General features: G+C 32.3%; 2 protein-coding genes across 2 annotated transcripts; one reads left to right on the forward strand and one right to left on the reverse strand.

The window, feature by feature from the left end:
- Positions 1 to 2476: 2476 nt before the first annotated feature.
- On the reverse strand, positions 2477 to 10114 carry LOC134262844 (uncharacterized). Its single transcript, XM_062745171.1, has 2 exons — positions 10054 to 10114; positions 2477 to 3832 (listed from the first exon to the last, which is right to left on the reverse strand). Exon 2 carries the CDS (start codon positions 3806 to 3808, stop codon positions 2525 to 2527), a length of 1284 nt encoding a protein of 427 aa, XP_062601155.1. The 5' UTR covers positions 3809 to 3832; positions 10054 to 10114; the 3' UTR covers positions 2477 to 2524.
- Positions 5522 to 7498, forward strand: LOC134262845 (uncharacterized). The gene has a single exon (XM_062745172.1). It carries the CDS (start codon positions 5522 to 5524, stop codon positions 7496 to 7498), a length of 1977 nt encoding a protein of 658 aa, XP_062601156.1.
- Positions 10115 to 20756: the final 10642 nt, after the last annotated feature.

Raw genomic sequence — 20756 nt, forward strand, 5'->3', positions numbered from 1 at the left:
TTTTTAATTCTTTAAATAATGATATTTGTGATTTGAAGACAATCAGTTTTTTTTCTTTATTGGTCATCATCTTTTTGTTTATTTATATATTCTGAATAGTCTTTGATCAATATAACAATTTTTTTCCGTATTCCTCGCTTCAGAATGAAAAGAAATAAACATAAATGATAAAAAATGAATACCGGTATATCACATTATTGATAAACAAGTTTACGAGACAAGAGAAATAATAGCAGTTTCGTTTAAATTCATCATTTCGAAAGTTATACGGTCGATACATTGACCTCGTCAGCAAATATAATTTATCATTGAGTCAAGTGCTGACTGACGTTTTTCATACCTATTGTTAGTCCAATATTTATAGAGTGAGCTGATCATGACAAAGAGCAGACGGTGGGTGTGACCGGTTGGCATGGGATGCTCACTCCTCAATGGCGTCTGATCCAACCTCTGATGTTTTGGAGGTCCGTGATTGCTCTGCCCCTATTGTGTATTGTTTTATTGACTTGATATTGAAAATTGTTCGTTATCTCAGTATATTTCATAAATACTTGTTATTACAAGAGATAGTAAAAAAGGCACAATTGAATTAACATTAAAATAATCATGTTTAATATAAATTTATCATAATCTGTACAAAAATAAGGCAACTGATTCATCGATAGTATATTGCCTAACGCCTCTCTTGAGAATTTTTCACTCATATGGAGACGCAACCACTTGCCGATGGGGAGCTGCAATTTGTTTTCCTATACTCGGCACTCAGGGTCATTGAACAGGAGGGGGATCTTTTTCGTGTCAGCACTACTACGAAACGTGACATACGTGTTACAACGAACTTTGAATTTTTTTCAAACTTTTCAAAGTGCGTTAATAATATCCACCATATTAACGCACTTTGCAAAAAAAATGTATTGCTTGGTCAATATTCTTGCAAGTCTAAGGTATGATAAATAATTGAACCTGTTAGATAACTTTTCGGTGATAAGGTCACATCAGGATGTGAAAGTGAGCGATCTTGATTTTCCATACTTTGAAAATTCTTTCACTATCAAATGTTTTACTGTAGTTATTTTTTTTTCCTTTTTGTGTGCATTTTTTGGAAACAATGTAGTATAGGCATCAGCACTAGGAGGTGATGGGGGGGGGGGGGGTTAGACACACGAATGTTTTGCAAAGATATACATAATATAGGCATTGAAAATGGGGCTTACCTTTGGGGGGTCGCTTTCAAATTACTTCCGACGGATATGTGTAAGGAAAAAGTGTTTTGAAAGACCTATGCAGTCGGTGTGGCAGCAGATCGGTCAATCTTCCATTCAGGGGTACATGGTATCCAACAGTAAAGGATGTCTTGCAGTGGCATAAGAGCAAGTGGTGGTCTTACTCCAAAGAGATTTTTTTTGTTTGAATTTTCATTTTTTAGGGTTTATCATTTCCTGGACATCTTGCTTAAAATCCTCACGAGATACTTAATACATGATATTTACGCAACATCGAAATGAAATATGCATCATTAACCAGGAATTAAAGAAACTATTTCTTGTATGCATTTATTCTTTAAAAATATTAGCTGAACACTTAGAAGTTTGTTTCAGTATATCATTATTTGTATTTAATATAATTCATTTGTATAAAAACGTATGCTGTATAGTCCATGTGTCTTCCATTAAATTTTCGATATATGTATTTGAGAAATTGCATTGCTTTGTATTTAAGGTACATGTAGTGCAGAATAAGTAGGCCAAATGTTTCCTCAAGTTAATTTTATTTTTGTTCTGAAATCATTCAACTTCTGTCTGCAAATGAATGATATGGACGGGGCTCCCTTTATTTAGAACCTCATGAAATGATTGATGCGATGTTGTCATTTTATACTATGTTATGATAAACAGATGATAGATCAATAATTGCTGTATATTAATTCAAAAACAAAGAATCTTTATTTTCCTTCTTCTTCTCCTCCTCTTCGTCGAAAAATACTTTTTTTATATTTCCTTTGTGAAAGGTTTGCACTATATTTTCTTTGAATCCTTTTATCAGTTACACAAGGGTCTATGATATGATACAAATAACTTTCAATTAAATTTGTCCATCAGTTAGAGTTGTTCTTCTTGTTTTCATTAATGCAATCGTAGTTATGTTAGAATTGTTTAATCCATTTATTATGTGCTTGATATAATTTTTTTTTATTCTTAATTAAGATCAGCATTTGTGATGATAAAATAAATCTAAATGAGATTAATTATTAGGATAATTGTTTTGTTTATAACCAAATTTAGAGCAACATCAATCACGAGAAAACCCATGTACAAGTATTATTTGGGATATTCCAACGCCGCTCCGGCTTTAATTCAAGTAAAAACACTGGTTCTCAAGTTTAAATATTGTTAAAAGTTTAAACTGTACAATGTATTCCTTACGTCTGTTCCCATGCAAAAAATATCTTTACAAATACAATAAATCAAGCTTATTCTGTTGCTTCATATTTTATTTGGTAAAATGCTGAGATGCATAGTACATTTTATCCAAAGACGTACATATGATAAAAGTATTTCCACTTATGAGCTAAGCGACCTGGTGCACTTTTGACTTGAACACTCTCCCGGTCTGAGATGACAGCCTGCATGCAGACATCAGATCCGCTAAACTTTTTAATCTGATTCAGAACAGACGTTGCCTTCCAAGCATAATGAATCCAAACAACTGTCTCAGTTTTAACTTTACTTAATTTCTTTTTGTAATGGTCTTTGTTTATTTTCTGTTTCTTCTTTGGTACGCTTGATGTTAAGACATTTCTACCGTCTTTTTCCAAATATTCGTCCCCGCCGCAGAGTTTAAACACGTGTCCGTTCTTCCCGGTCCAAGATTCGGCCATTTTGTTGTACACAATGACTACCCAATCCCTCCAGTAGTATTTTTTGGAGTAAAAATTGTACAGACGTTTTGCAAATCGTGTGTGGCTGTCGTCTTTGTACTGTGCCGAGAGGCCTTCCAAATCTTTCATCTTTTGATCTTCCCATGCATCAGTGACTTGCTTATCCACATCTTTCACTTTCTGTAAAGCTGCCTTAATGTTTTTTTCCCATTCGGTTTTTTCCATTCTGTAGCTGGCTTTTCTATTCGTGAGCTGCAAGAAGGCTAAATTAACTTTCACAGCTGTCACGAGAAGTCCAACACATCCAGCCATTACTTTTTGCATTTTCTTGCGATCATTATTTGTATATGCCATTGCTTCATTTGGAATATTGTCCGTAAAAGATTGTTTGGTCATGATGCCATTGTATATTTTTTTGGCTGCACTTTGATAACTGACCTTGAATGCCGTGATAAAACGCAATTTTTGTCCTTTTACAGCATCTTTTGGAGCTTTCATTAACATATGTAGTCTATATGACAAAGCGTTGACATTTTGTTCAATTCCTGAAAACTGCGACTTGATGGCTTTAGATTTAATTAGATTTGTAACTTCGCCGAAAAGTCTCTCCATATTTCTGAAATTCGAATCTACTCTTGAAAATTGTTCTTTTAAAAATGTTAAAGTTGGATCTTCTTGTTTCGGAAGAAACAGGGTAATGATATCCATAAGTGGTCCAATTGCCGCCAAAAAGGGAGCTATTGAACCCATTATTTTTGTGAATTTAGCTAGGACCTTGACACCAGCCACTATTTCGGTGATAGCATTGGTTGCTTCAATTCCGGTTTTTACAGCCTCTGATACCTCTTTAACATCATCTCCTACGTCAGCTTGAAGGTCGGCGATCAAGACCAACAAAAACACAAACAGCAATAAACGAATTATCTGCATGATTTCGAACTATAGGATAGAGATCTGAAATACAAAATACGATTAAAATACAGTGTTAAAGGCCAGTTTACGTGGTTAAGTTATTATTAGATACGCAGACAAAATCGAATAATCAAGTTTTGTTATGCTGTTTTTTTTTTATTATTATTCAATTTCGTAATCAATAATTTTTAAATCAAACAGGATGTGTAACGAAACACAAATCTATTGTCTTGCTTTGATTTAAGGTTACACTTTTTTTTAATTATCTCTTTAATTACTTTGGTTAATAAATTGGAACAAATGAAGATAGGTAAGAAAATGAAGAATTTACTGACTAAGAGGTTTTGAAGTAAACACTAAGAAAATGTGAGTGTTACCAGGTAAAGATTTAGCAAAAGGCAAAGAACCAGAAATATATATATATATATATATATATATATATATATATATATATATATATATATATATATATATATATATATATATATATATATAATTTAAGAAAAATCCAGTGTTTTGGTACAGTAAAATATATCCAATGAAAAAAAGTCAGAAATCACAAATCTCGAAAATCATTTTTACTGTTAGCGCTTTCTGCCTAATGGCTCTTCAGACAGTTAAAAGTTAAATATAAAATTGCTTAGTAACGTTCATAAGCACGACGTCAAGTATTGTCCATTGTGACGTCATAATAACGTTAAAAGGTAGCATTATAATTCGCACCGTTACAATCACTTAAATAAACCAAAAAACAAGTAGAAAATAACTTTAGTTAAAACTGAAGTAATTATTTTCTGTTAAGTTTTGGGTTAAATAGTTTAATGAAGTAGTCCTCCTTTGCTACTCTGGATATTTCACAGTCATTGTGCATTTTATAAAATGGAAATAATTTAAATTTCCCTTTCCCACAGGTAGCAAAGTGCTCACTGCACGGCGTATTCCTTACGCTAGGGTCCCGAATTTGTTGTTTATGGACTCGCACTCGTGCGTTCAGTTTGCCGGTTTGTCCTATGTAGTTTTCATCACAGGTCGGACAGGTTATGCAGTAAATAACATTTTCTGATTTACAGGTCATGTTGGCGTTTGGTGTTAATTTTTTACCACATTTTAAAGTTTTTTCGCTTCCCTCCTCCAGATATTCACATGTTCCACAACGTGGGTCACAGCACTTTTTGACGACTTTGGCATTGAGTGTTGCAAATCTTGCTCTGGTTAGGATTTTCTTCAGATTGGGTGCCTGTCTTCTGCTATTAATAATTTGAGACTCCTTGATGATGTCTTTTAGATTCTGAGATTGTTCTAAAATGGGAAAAAATCTCCTGGCTGATCTTAAAATATTGTGGTTGCGTGGATTGTGCGTCACAACAAAAGGGATGTCGCTTTTTTCACTATCATCCTTGCGGCGAGTGTTTCTTAGTACAGAAGTAGGAATGTTTTTTGCTTTTTCAATTCCGGCATTGATAAGATTCTCCGGATAATGTTGTTTTTGGAGATATGATTTAAATTCTTCTAACCTTTTCAAGCGTAAAGTTGTATCGGTTACTATTGTGCATATACGTCTTGCCATATTGTATGGAATATTACGCTTAGTATGTGATGGGTGACATGAATAGGAATCCAAATATTGGTGCGAATCTGTTTCTTTGCAGTACAGGTCTGTAATGATTTTGGTATCATAAAAAAGGTTTTAAACCACCACCAAATAGAAATAAACATCTTGAAGATTACATAATGTGTCTTAAAAATTCAGCGGATACTAATTTAGCGGAAACCAATGTGAAATCAAACATTTCAAGAAAGGAACAGAATGCTTTAAAAGATTTGAGTGAGGATTCGTCCATCATTATTAAAGAAGCGGACAAAGGAGGTGCAATAGTTATAATGGATAGAGACCATTACAAGGAAATGGTAATGAGTCAACTTCAAGATGATCAGTTTTATAAAAAACTTGACCAAAATGGAGACCGCCAAACAATGCGTAGAATTGAACGACTTACGAAAAAATTTGCTGGTGAGTTTACTAAGAATGAAATAGATTATCTCACACATTTTGAAGTTAAAACCAGCAATTTCTACGGTCTACCAAAAATTCACAAATCCAAGGAAATCCAGGAAAATATCAAAAGATGTGAAAATACATATATAAAAATTCCGAAACCCTCGGATTTAAAACTCCGTCCCATTATAGCAGGACCATCCTCATGTACACAAAGACTGAGCAATCTACTTGATTTGATTCTCAAACCATTGTGCAAAATAGTACCCAGTTTTATCCGTGATGATTTGGATTTCCTTAATTACATTCCAGAGGAAGTACAACAAAACACAATTCTTGTAAGTTTTGATGTAACCAGTCTTTACACCAACATCCTACATTACTTGGGACTTGAAGCTGTCAAATTTTGGATGGAAAAATATCCAACAGAAACGAATGAAAGATTCTCTAAAGAATTTATACTTGAAGCCCTTCAAGTAGTTTTAGAAAATAACCATTTTCATTTTGATGAGCAATTTTACCTTCAAATCAAGGGCACAGCTATGGGTACCAAAGTGGCCCCAACTTATGCCACTCTAGTTATGGGTTACTTGGAAGAAAAGCTATATAGTAAACTTCCGGAAATATTTGACGAAACTTTTGTACAATACATTCGCCAAAACTGGAAAAGGTACCTTGATGATATTTTTATCTTTTGGAATAAAACTGAAGACGATTTAGAAAAATTCCATACGGTAATAAATCAATTACAGGAATCAATTCAGTTCACAATGGAGATGAGTGACAGACAACTTCCATTTTTGGACCTCCTTCTAATTAAGGATGATACCAAAATTATTACAGACCTGTACTGCAAAGAAACAGATTCGCACCAATATTTGGATTTCTATTCATGTCACCCATCACATACTAAGCGTAATATTCCATACAATATGGCAAGACGTATATGCACAATAGTAACCGATACAACTTTACGCTTGAAAAGGTTAGAAGAATTTAAATCATATCTCCAAAAACAACATTATCCGGAGAATCTTATCAATGCCGGAATTGAAAAAGCAGAAAACATTCCTACTTCTGTACTAAGAAACACTCGCCGCAAGGATGATAGTGAAAAAAGCGACATCCCTTTTGTTGTGACGCACAATCCACGCAACCACAATATTTTAAGATCAGCCAGGAGATTTTTTCCCATTTTAGAACAATCTCAGAATCTAAAAGACATCATCAAGGAGTCTCAAATTATTAATAGCAGAAGACAGGCACCCAATCTGAAGAAAATCCTAACCAGAGCAAGATTTGCAACACTCAATGCCAAAGTCGTCAAAAAGTGCTGTGACCCACGTTGTGGAACATGTGAATATCTGGAGGAGGGAAGCGAAAAAACTTTAAAATGTGGTAAAAAATTAACACCAAACGCCAACATGACCTGTAAATCAGAAAATGTTATTTACTGCATAACCTGTCCGACCTGTGATGAAAACTACATAGGACAAACCGGCAAACTGAACGCACGAGTGCGAGTCCATAAACAACAAATTCGGGACCCTAGCGTAAGGAATACGCCGTGCAGTGAGCACTTTGCTACCTGTGGGAAAGGGAAATTTAAATTATTTCCATTTTATAAAATGCACAATGACTGTGAAATATCCAGAGTAGCAAAGGAGGACTACTTCATTAAACTATTTAACCCAAAACTTAACAGAAAATAATTAATTCAGTTTTAACTAAAGTTATTTTCTACTTGTTTTTGGTTTATTTAAGTGATTGTAACGGTGCGAATTATAATGCTACCTTTTAACGTTATTATGACGTCACAATGGACAATACTTGACGTCGTGCTTATGAACGTTACTAAGCAATTTTATATTTAACTTTTAACTGTCTGAAGAGCCATTAGGCAGAAAGCGCTAACAGTAAAAATGATTTTCGAGATTTGTGATTTCTGACTTTTTTCATTGGATACATATATATATATATATATATATATATATATATATATATATATATATATATATATATATATATATATATACAGTGGGTATCCATGTAAAAGTGAAACTCTTTGTGCTTTCTATATTAATATTTCTTCACTTAGGGCAGTTATGTTAGTTTAAGAGTTGTTGTAAAATGTGCTTTATAAAATAATAATTAATTTCATTACAACATGTATTGGTAACAATCCTCTGTTAAAAAAACTAATTTCCAAATAACTGTATCTCACTTCTATTCTCACTGACCGTGTAGTGTAGGGCAGCGCCGCGAGAATTCCATCGGCATCGAAAGCAAGTTTTTTGACTTGCCTAGATAGCCGAGCGGTCTAGCACGCTGTTCCTGCACTGCTAGGAGACAGATTCCGAAGGTCGAGAGTTCAACCCCGGGCTGGGGCGGAAGTGGGTATCCATGTAAAAGTGAAATTCTTTGTGCTTTCTATATTAATATTTCTTCACTTAGGGCAGTTATGTTAGTTTAAGAGTTGTTGTAAAATGTGCTTTATAAAATAATAATTAATTTCATTACAACATGTATTGGTAACAATCCTCTGTTAAAAAAACTAATTTCCAAATAACTGTATCTCACTTCTATTCTCACTGACCGTGTAGTGTAGGGCAGCGCCGCGAGAATTCCATCGGCATCGAAAGCAAGTTTTTTGACTTGCCTAGATAGCCGAGCGGTCTAGCACGCTGTTCCTGCACTGCTAGGAGACAGATTCCGAAGGTCGAGAGTTCAACCCCGGGCTGGGGCGGAAGTGGGTATCCATGTAAAAGTGAAATTCTTTGTGCTTTCTATATATATATATATATATATATATATATATATATATATATATATATATATATATATATATATATATATGCATAACTATAGGTATAATTTTATATTCTAATTTTTTACCATAATTCCACAGATCCCATAATGCAAATATGCTGCAAGTTTTTGCACACTGTAGGGGATCTATTTAATTTTGTCTCTTTCCGGCCTTGGTCAACCAAATACTTTTCACTCATTATTCTAGACATATTTAACGACCAACCTTTTTTTCCACCTCGTTCCCTTTATAGACTTCTCTTTCACTAAAGACCAATAAAATCGCTTGTTTAGATTTTTTGTCGGATGGTAGAAAATTCTAAACAATTCTGAACAGGCTAGTTTACTGGTCTGTATAGACGATTTTAAGGCTAAGGAGGTGGCTAAAATACACAGGATGGTATTAATATGTCAAAAATTGGTGAAAGAAAAGTATTACATTGACAAATAATGAATATATCCCCAACAGATATCTTGCATCATAAAATGCGTCATAAATGTGTAGGAATCCAAAGTGCGATGGAACTCCAAAGTCCGATGGTCACTCCAAAGTCCGATGGTCTGCGCCAATCCCCGATGGTCTGACACGCCAAAGTCCGATGGTTCAGAAAACAATTTACGTTTATGACGTCATACAACTACTGGGTCAAACCTCAATGCCTTCCCAGGCCAAGGCTTTAAATAAAAAAGTATCATTATGCCAAAATTAACCCTAATCTTTCACATAGGCGCAAAACTAACCCTAATCGTTCGAAAATAGTGTAACAGCTATAACCTAGATGTCTTGGTTGGATGCAAGACTAACCGTTATCACTCGACTAGTGTTCGAGGACTAACCCTAAATCTCTCGACTTAGCGCAAAGCAAGGACTAAACCTTATCAGTCGAGTGGTGTGCGAGAACTATAATCCTAATATCTCTGGAATGTGCAAGCAATAAGCAAAATCAGTAAAATTGTATGCGAGGACGAATTCAGAAATTTTGGCTGTTGAATGCAGGACAACGGCATCAGTGATTGACGTGGAATTATTGTGACGTCATAAACATAAATTGTTTCTCCGCACCATCGGGCTTTGGCGTTTTAGACCATCGAACTTTTAGCGCAATATGTTTCATTGGAAACAAGCCATCAAACTTTGGCGTGACCATCGGACTTTGGCGTCCTTACCGACAACAAACAATCGGGATTTGGCGCAGACCATCGCACTTTGGCGTCACCATCGGACTTTGGAGTCTTACATATGTATTAAGAGATTTGTAACATTATGGTTAAATACTTAAATTAAAACAATAACGCTTTAGTTCTGCAGCTAAATATATGCACCTTCTATAAAAAAGAGTCGATGGAGAATAGTGTGAAGATTCAGAAAATAACCTGCTTTCTACCAGGAGAATTTATACGCAGCAAAGTAAAAATGGGATCTGTAAACAAGATAAATAGTTTTAAAAATAAATATTACCTTTTGGCAGCAAGGGTCCACCAGTTACTGTGCATTGTTGAGTCTTTACTTATATAGATGAGTCCTATAGAAAAAACCCTGACAAGCATTTTATCTTGTTTAAACAATTAGAATTGACTTAACAATTTACTGGAGACAATTCAATTGAGGATCGAAAACACCTGCATTCTATATTCTAAAATTACGGAAGTATTATGTACATCTTAACAATATTCACTCATCATATTAAATAACATCAAATAGAGGCAGCTGATTATATATACATAGCAAAACAACTTAATAGACATTTCAACCATACAAATTTGAGAACAATTAAATATCCGAATTTTACTAACACGTTTTATTATTCACTCATTGCTCAGTTAATATCAATTACCTGTATATGCATATGCCTGGATTTTGAATAAAGACGTTTGCATCATGTAAAAATAAATCACCCTGTGTCAGTAATTGTACATGTTATTAAAATTACAGGCAAATTCCCAGAAAAGAAGCTTCGTGAAGCTTTGCGAATTACCTTTTTTTTTAATTTGAACACTTCCTAATATATGATTCTATTGGATGAAACAAAATAGGCAAACACTACTTTGTAATTTACGGCAGATTATTCTCTGATTTTCATTAATAATAATCATGATAAATACGTGCTTCCTTAATCTGCGTACCGCAGATGTTGGTGTAAATTGTGATCCATATTAATAAAATTAAGAAACAGTTAATTAATTTTCTTTGAAAAAAAATATCAAATTTTATTTGAATTTGAATCTCAATTCTTATAAAGATCACATAAATATCTCAGTTTAATATAAGGTGTCCCAAATTGTCGAATGAAATCAATAAAAGTTTAAACAGTATCCAATCTCAATCTTGGACATGGACAGCGGCAGTTTTTAATTTTACCATGTAAACTGATTTTTAAAAAACTCATCTTAAGTCATTCGGTTATATTCCTAATTAAAAAGATTACAAGTAATTGTCGGGAAAGTTTTTATATTACACTAGTATGAAATAGGATATTTTGCATTTACCTTTTTTCATTACATGAATATCATTGATCGGAAATCGAGTCATTAATGTATTCAATATATTAAATTTATTCAAAAAATTGTTATTAATTATGTATCAATATTGCGCAATTACAAATTTTAAGTGTTACTTGTAAAAAGGATTAAGTGAAAAAAAATTCTCATCCTTTTTGTATTTGTCATGATGCTTCTGAATTAAAAAGAAACCGCACTATAGATTAAAATTTTGTTTTAGAAATCAATAATTTTATTTTCTAACCTCGTCTCAACATATCAGACTTTTTTAAACTTTGAGGTCAATGTGACCTTCGTGACACTGGATTACGCTAGCATCATTTTACTTGACAAAAAGAGTTTTAAGTGTGGGATATTGAAGCTCCTTTAGTCTTTGTTAAATTTTGGCTCCATATCTATAATGACTACTGCACGTATGTTTCTTTCCTGTATAATTTCCACGATAAAAGCACAATATTTATGCTAAATTTAAATTGGAAGATATGTTTCTTTTTTTTTATCAACTTGTTTGAGTCATGCAAAGCTTAATGAGAAACCCAAGAGGAAAACTATGACCAAATATTTCTTTGGGTCCCACTGAAAATTTAAGCATAACGTCTTCTTAAACACATTTCCAACTCCTCCAATGTGTTCTGTCCCGTCTGGTCAGTGAAAAGTTCTCCAAAAATTTTCGATGTGTGCTGTTCAGCTGCACATGCAGTGAGGTCCTTTCCAACATAGTGAGTAATTCTTACGTAGGAGTTTTCTTGACGTGTCGTTACAGTACGACTTGGCCAAGTGGGAATTCGAAGTTTAACACTTAGTAATCCGAATTTCCGTATAAACCGTAGAATGGTTATGTGGTCTCTGTTAAAAATATAGCGATTTTATTCATTGTAAGGTATTCAATATGTTGCTGTTTCGAATGGTATCTTTAAAGTTTGTAAGTAAAATTAACACTTAAGTGAAAGAAAACAAACCTCTCGTGAACTACATATGTCAAGCTTGGGCAATATCAACTTACACTGCATATTATTGTGAGGACTCGCTAAGTTGGTACAGCTTGCGGTCTATTTTCATTTACTGTTTTTTGCTATTTTGTTTTCTTTTCATGAATTTTACCAATCAGGAGAAATAAAAAATGGATCAAAATACTCAAGAAATACTTTGAGAATACTTTAATATTTTGTTTAAATTTGAATTTGTTTGGACACAGATTTGAAGTTAATATTTCCTGTATAATATGACGACAGGTATATTTTTATCGCATTTCACACAAAAATAAATTAAAAATCTTATTCTATTGAAGAGCTATTAAAACTTTAAATTTTTGGCGGGTTTGATTGACACATCCTTGCACTTTCACAAATTTTAACTTTATTCCTGGAATTTTTCCTTCATTGCTGGTGTAATCTTCTTCCAAATTTGTAATATTTATGAAATTATGACGTAAGTTAAAATGTTTTTCCCTTTAAATAAGAAAATGATGATCCTTATTATAAACTTTATTTATTTCACCAATAATAAAGTTTCAAGTAAGGCTATAGTTGTAGGCTGAGGAAGAACAGGAACATATTGATGGATTGTTTTAATTGTGCGATATTTAGGCACAACTGTAGATTTTATTTTATTTATTTATTTTTTTTGTATTGAAAAATTTCGGTAACAATAATCGATAAATGTTTGTAAGATATACAAGGTGTGGACTTCAACTTGAAATATGAGGAAATATAAAATGTATATTTTTCTGATATTGAAGTTAAAGAAACAAACAAACGTTTGAGCAATATTTTCTTCCGTTAAATATGACTTGAAAAATTCTCGAATGGTATGTAAAATAACATACAATCAGTATTACGTTAAATATAGGCTACAGTAGAAGATGGATTACTATTTCTATATATCATCGATAATTGCTGTAAAATAATTTATTTACTTACTTTGCCCCCTTTATAAACATATTTATGTACAGTTTCCAATGCAAATTCATTTTTAATTAATAACTAATTTGTGGAACTTCTCGTTCATTGACATTTTTGTGTACTATCGTGAACCCAACTCACAGTTATTGTGCTATCGCAGAATTTCAAGAAACCGCCTTCACTCTCCATTCTCATAAACAACAAGACATTTAGGTATGTTGCACTTTGCCACTAATGTGACTTTAATTATAGAAAATACTTGTAATTGATTATGTAATAACTAATCATAAAATCCATAAAATTATTAATAAACAACTTATTATCTGTATCAAAAATTCACATTAGAATGAAACCGAATTATGAATATGATTAATATGTAAACCGTGATTACATAATATATGGCGTAATTCTTATGGTCTGAAACCGAAAACAACGTAAAACACATTAAACACCAAGAAAAGAAGAAATAGACAGAATTAAACGTCCTAAAAAAGGAAAAGGTGGCGGGGTGGAGGCGGCTTAAAATAATTTGAAGCTATCCAACAAACATATACTTTTCACGGCGTCCTAAAAGAAACTGAAAAGTAACGCTATCTGGACGACCGGGTCCAGATTTTTACCGCGCACGATTTTCATTGGGCGTTTACTAAATGTTCCCATTTCCAAGAATCGCTTGCATCTGCCTCTCCTAATTTGGAAATGCCAAAATCTTTCTAACGATATCGATAATGCAAGCGCGATAACTCTTACACGCAGAGCACTCCAATGTACATAAAATATTTTAAGTAAAACTTAAAATTCATTATTTTTTTCTGTGTGAATGATATGGTCAGCATTGTCTTTCATTTGAATGCTTCTTTTTGGGAAAATGAGTTCCGATGTTACAGAATGTTTCTTTGATATAACTTAGAAAATCTGAAAATGACCACCGACATCTGAATACTTTAAAGAATGCAATCAAAATCTTTCAAATGAATTATTCCATAAGCCATAGTTTTCCTTTTTTCTATAATTTTTTTCCTTTTCATTTTTATCGAAGCATTCGAAAATAACAAAGAAATGAACAGTTTGTTTTGATCTGTTCTTGCTATTTTTTCAATATTTAATAAAACAAAAAAAGATAATTAAAAAGGTTTAATCTAATATAGGCGTACTATTTCTTTATTCAATTGCTTAAATGAAGCAATATTTTAGCTAACAAGTTGGTAGTTAACACGCATTGTGATCAAATGGAAAAGATAGGTAAGCAACTAACTTAGAGGTAATAAAGTAAATACTGTTCGAATGTGAGAGAAACTTTTAGCGAAAGGCAAAGGACTGATATAATTCGTTTGTTTTGTTTTATGTCCCTTTTGTGAATTTTCCTTTCATTTTGAGACGCCACCACTTGCAGGTGGTGGGGCAGCAAAGTTTGGACCCATACTCAACATTCAAGGCCATTAAGCAATAAGGAATCTTTTTGTGTCAGTATTTACTGTGACGCAGGGCCTCGATTTAAGGTCGTATCCGAAAGACTGTCCCCACGCCCCGTAGTAGGATTCGAAATTACAACCTAAGGATCAACCCCTTTCTCAACAACTCTAACGTAAAGACTCGTAACACTGCACCACACGGTAGATCTGACAAAACATGGGTATATTACTACAAGATAAGTATTGATTAAGGATAGGATTTATATTCAGAAAAATAGTATCCAAGTCTTTAGGAGAGATTTCCTATGAAGTACAGTAAAATTATTTTCAAAACAAAATACAAATATTACTCCTTGGCGGCCATGAGTAACCAGTCATTGTTATATGTTCAATTTTTACTTTTTCAGATGAAAATTCTATTGGAAATCAAAAATACCCTGACCAGCAAAATATCATTAAATAAATATTAGAAATATTTACTTAAGAATTTGTATGATATAATCTAAATGATGATCGAAAACATGTGACATAAAATACTCTAAAATCACGTAACAGGAATACTTACTCATGATATTAAGTTGCATCTAAAAGAGGCAGATGATTATGCCCAGCAAAACAACTTCGTATCAATCAATTACAATACATTTGTACATGCACATCCGAAATTTATTACCATCTGTTATCCTCAACTTATTGCTCAGTTAATACAAATATTATGTGCATTTGCTTGATTTTTATAATAAAGAACTCTGAAGCATATTGAAGTAAATCAATCTATGTCAGATCACATTGTACATTTAAAATTTATAATTAATGATTAGCAGTAAATAAAAAAAATAGATACACCAGTAAACTTCTAAGAATTTGTTTTCTTGGGAAATCTCATGCCTATGTTACTAGGGCTGTGTATTGAGCAAAAAATTTCGATACGATACGATACAATATTTTTTAAAGCGATATGCGATATATTGGATTCTAAAACAAGTCCATCAAAAAAGGCTTATTAATCATTTATATCATGGATTTCATAAAAAAAAATTGGTGTTTTATTACCCATTTCAAAGTTCTTATCCCATAGTCAGTAAATAAAACACTTCCAATCGAAACTTTTAATGACTGTAAAATCAACATGTTCAAATAAAATTGTTATGTATTTTATAATGACTATAAAAACTGTGTTATTTCTTTTATTAATCTATAATAATTGATCAGTTTTAATGCAAAAAAGTGAAATATAATCTTTGCTGATTAAAATTCCCATCTTTTTAGCTGAATTACTAAAAAACTTCTTGTCCGATACGTATTGGAAGTAATTTTTCGATACAATATTTTTCTTGAATATTGATACGTATCGATATATCGATATATTGATACAGCCCTATATGTTACAGACATAGCAGTTCCAATGACCTTGTTTTGTAGATGCAGGTGACCTAATCTTAATGCAGAAGTTATAAATGCTGCAAATAATCAAATGAATGTCGGGATATAATGCTTGTCATTACGAATATTTCACATTGATTTTTTTTCCTAATGAAGTATACTTACTTTCTTTCCCCTTTTCTTATTGAAAATTGCTTATTGAATATATTTAAAATACCTGTGTTAGATGGATGATAATTGATCTACGTGTATGCTGAAGGTGACAAACGCAATGACATGCATTATACCTGGCTTGAATCTGAATGGAATGAAGTTATCAACAATAGACAAGGATTAGGACAAATCATTACTATCCTGTGCTAAAGACACGGAAGAAGGAGGTGGGGTTGTGGTATAACGGATATCATATAGCCCTAGGCCTCCTCACGGGTCCTAACGGAAATATAAACTGAGTGTTCGTTCTTCAAATGATGGTGAAAAGAGCACCCTAAAAATATTTGTGCTTCACTTTTAAATACATGTGTTGATGATTTAGCAAGAAAGCAATAAACAGGATCCTAGATGTACGACAAAAAGTCCCTAATATATTGCGCAAACCATGCAAATACTATTTTTCATTGATTTTATCTTGTTTTATATCTTTGCTTTGGTTTTCTTTTCCTATTTTTAGTAAATTGAAAAGGGATATCTATTTCTTAGAAGGACTGGAAAGCAATAAAAAATTTTCCCACATCAAAATATTGTGGTCAAGTAAACGTATTAACTACAATGCATCCTTTGTTAATTATTATTATTATTATGACATGTACGCAAAATTATTATTATTATCGTTATTATTATGTTTTTTTTAATCAAACGTCAATTCTAGAATTGTTTGCTAATATTGAGACGCAAACAGTTGCCGGTGGGGGTCTGCAAGTGTAGACCTGTTCCCAGGACTAGTTATCTTAGAGTAAGAGATCTTCTCCGTGTCTCACCTAAAAAATGAACGTTGAACACCATGATTTATGTCTGTGACCCCTGATAAGGCTTCGTAATAGCCAAAACACTCTACAACTACTTGCATAATTCAAATCAAATTAATCTGCTTTATGCAAAAAAAAAAAAAAAAAAAACAAACAAAAACAAAAAGACATATCTACTATAAGTGTGGTTTGGAGTGTCGGGTCCTAATAAATCTCTCACATGTTTGGTTGATTGACGTCGCTAATTTTCACACTCTACTGAGACACCTGACTTCGATTTACAGATCTCATCCAAAACTCGCCATGTAGACACCAACTTCTTACTCCTCGATCCTAGAACAAACGCTCTAGCCACTGCACCGAGCGGGCCAACATTCTTTCTTTAATCGTTTGCAGTTAAACAGAAGACCTTTTTCTATCAGAAGAATCTTAAAAGTAAGGCGACGCCAACGAATATTCATTTTAAATTTATTAGTCAAGATTACCAGAGCATATGCCTGTCGTCCGATCATCTGTTTGTCTTTCCCTCTGTTATTGAAATTTCAAAATGGAATTTCTCTCACAGATGGGTCTGATCTGGTACATGCGTAGACGCTATCAGATGAATTGTTTTCATCAAAGTTTAATTCTAATGAATGGTAACCATTGATTGTAATATAATACCTATCGTGAAAAAAAGATTTATTTCTATTATATTCAACTTTCTCCAAGAGTTTGATGTTTTTTCTATCTTAAAAAAAAAAACAATTATAAACACGTTTCCATTCAATCATCATTTAGTTGTGTCCCCCCCCCTTCCCAAAAAAAAAAAATCAGAATCTTATCCTACCTGGATACCTTATACATATTTGTGTAGTGTAGAAAAAAAGAAAATAAAAGTTTTTTTTTATTATTATTGACTAATATTGTGAACAAGCTGCCTAATCAGTTTTAGTACAAATTATTTTGTTTTGACAATTTTCATGCGGTCATTGTGTTTTTGATATCTTATACATCCCTGTGAATGGTGCGTCCCCTTGCAAAATGCACGACAATCTTAATGTTTCCATAAACTGTAGTACCTTGTAGTTGCTCATCAATGGATTTTAATTTCATAGAAATTAGCTGTAGCCTTCCTCTCTTGGGTCAATTTGTGTTCCAGCTTTTATCATGTCGTGTAAAGAGAATTTGGCTGATATATGTACAAAGATACCATAAATGGAGTTAAAAGCAAATATAGAGAATTTTATGTGAAATGCATATGGAGTTCAGTTAATTAAACAGATATGCTAATTTATTTTCATTGATAATATTCTCTTTCGAAGACAGTCAGCTATATTCGTATCCCGGTCGGCCTTTCCTCTGTCACTCGTGACAAAAATAACGCAACAGAACATCAATAAGCTGATATTTCAATATATAAAATTTATACAGATAGGAAATTTGCTTTCTAAAATACTTGGAGAGTGCTGCTAGAATCCCTAGTTAATCATGGTTTTACGAAAAATATGTATAAAATTCAAAACATTGGTAAGGTTTCTTGCAAATGTGGGGAATAATTATTTTACCGACAGGACAGTGGGATTTTAGCAGCACTCTTCAGGCAAAGTAGATGTTTTTCGACTATATTATTTACTCAAAGAAATTATTTAACTCCGGGATATTGTTCTTCTGTAAGCCTTTTTTTATGAAGGAACATTTGGCTATCAATAGAAGTCACGTGATGCCGTGGTGGTGCAAGTCTTTGCGTTAGAAACTCTTTAATATTTATACAATAGTTGATAATAGTTTACGTTTATCAGCGATTTTGGTAAATTATTTAGATTAATATTCTTTAAAAAGCCTAAATTTCCCGAGAAATAATTTATATACATCCTTAACATACCCGCGTTTTTAACGGTTGCACAATAATGTACAGATTCTTTCAGGATGCAGTGAAATACACGAACTGCTTGATGTTCAAAAGAATCATGATCAAACGTTTCAATAAATGAAGTAATTTTTGAACGTTATTCTCATCAAATACAACATATGCTTAAGATATACATTATTCTCTAACCGATGAATACTTATGTTAACAAAACAAGAATTAATGAAATTGTTTTAGATATGAATTAATGTATCTTTACTGAATGTTTACATTTGAGATAAAAATTAAATGCAATTTTAAAAGAGGTGTTGCTGGACATTTTAAGATATGATATTGATGTTATTTGTATTTGCATTTATCTGTCCTAAATCATTGATGTAGAAATTTTGAACATTTATATTAGAATGTATAAAATGCATGTAAAATTATTACATTACTATTATCTGAATATTATTAGTGTGCTGGTTTTCCTGTTAAAAAGGAGGAAGGATGTTATTTTTGTACACAATTTTTAACAAAATACTGAATTACTGGCCTCTGTCTGAAAATGTTGAGTATTATTTTACATTATGAATATAATTTGGCTGATGAGTGATATTGTGCCTCTGGTCAATGTTCCCAATTTAGTAAGATATTTCACCGCTTTTTACGCAAATGATTCGTTCTTACCCTCTCATAAATTATTTCAAATAAGCTATAACATATAAACAAAACACAAACAATATGATGAAGATAAAGAATATATTTATTTAAACATCATCCATGAAAAACAATTTCCTATGCGATATACATGATATAGATGAATTATTAAATCTACTAAGCTTTTCTGATGAAAATATTTTAATATTTCACATAACATTCAGTTAATTTTGCCTGTTTTTCTGATGAATCTAATAGCTTTATGATATATGTCTAATTTTCATCCTGATATTTTATCTGAAACCATGACAGGAAGTTTGTCCATGTGAACAAAATATTCAATATTTCAAATATTTTAGACTTTGATTTTCAAGTAATATTTCCTCTTCGGTTACAATAAATTGAGAGGACTTGACGTTTTTTTTTTTTTTTTTTTTGCTTTTCATGGGTTTTTATATATTTATTTTCTGAAATATACTTTTAGAGTATTTATTTAATAAAAACATTACATAGAATGGTCGGGGCTTTATGTCGTATTCTTTTAAAGAATATTACTATGAGGTTATACAATATTTTTACAATTAAGAATCGAAACCGAGTGGAACATTCCAGGCTAACCAAATTCTGCCCAAAGAGTCAATAAAATTCAAAATATGTTTGACTACTTATTATACATTCTTTTATTGTCCCTGACACATTACCGTGTAAAAGACTGTGATGTCATTGTCAGGCAGTAAATATGCCATAAAACCTTGTCCTTGTGAAATTGAAAACATTTTTAACAGATTTAGTCTCTCTGTACACAAAGAATGAAATATTTTGGTTGGTTTGCAGCTTTCAATCCTTATTTGTAATTACAATTTAGATATTGTTGATGTGACAAACTCAGATTTTCTGATTTCTGTGGTTGTTACTACGATTTGATCTCCGCACAGGTACTCTGAATAAGATAATGCATATGTACATAACCAAGAATAGGGCTGCTATAACTAAAAGTCCGACTATAGTGAAAATTAAAGTACTTGACGAATTGTCTATCTTCAGATGTGCAGTCTTCTTCATACAAAAATCGTTTGTTCCTTGCGAAATATCTATAATATTTACTCTACTGTTAAAATATTATATTTCTTTGAAAGTATTAATGATTCGTTGCTCGGTTTTTGTAATTTTTTTCATCTGCGATCCATATATTTACATGTATATAATTACTTAATTGTATAAAATATCAAGAGCATTTTTTTAAGGTGTAAATGCTATAGAAATATACTTTTCTGGGTTGTCTCCAGACTAGATTCTGATACATTCGAAGTTTTAGCTTGTGCAGTTGGAGCAGAATATACTTCTGATGATGTAAGAAGAGTAAAAGATGATTCTAAGGTATCTGGTTTGGTCTCTTTAGCTATTTAAAAAATAGAAGATGAAAAAAATTAAGTTCGATTTTTTGAAAATGTAAGTATAAGAAGCGAACAAAAAAATACTTCACTTTACTAAGAATAAATCATTCCTCAAAAAAT

This window comes from Saccostrea cucullata, unplaced genomic scaffold (assembly GCF_032062105.1).
Source record: "Saccostrea cucullata isolate Sc308-1 unplaced genomic scaffold, CSIRO_AGI_Scuc_v1 ctg11556, whole genome shotgun sequence".
Lineage (NCBI taxonomy): Eukaryota > Metazoa > Mollusca > Bivalvia > Ostreida > Ostreidae > Saccostrea > Saccostrea cuccullata.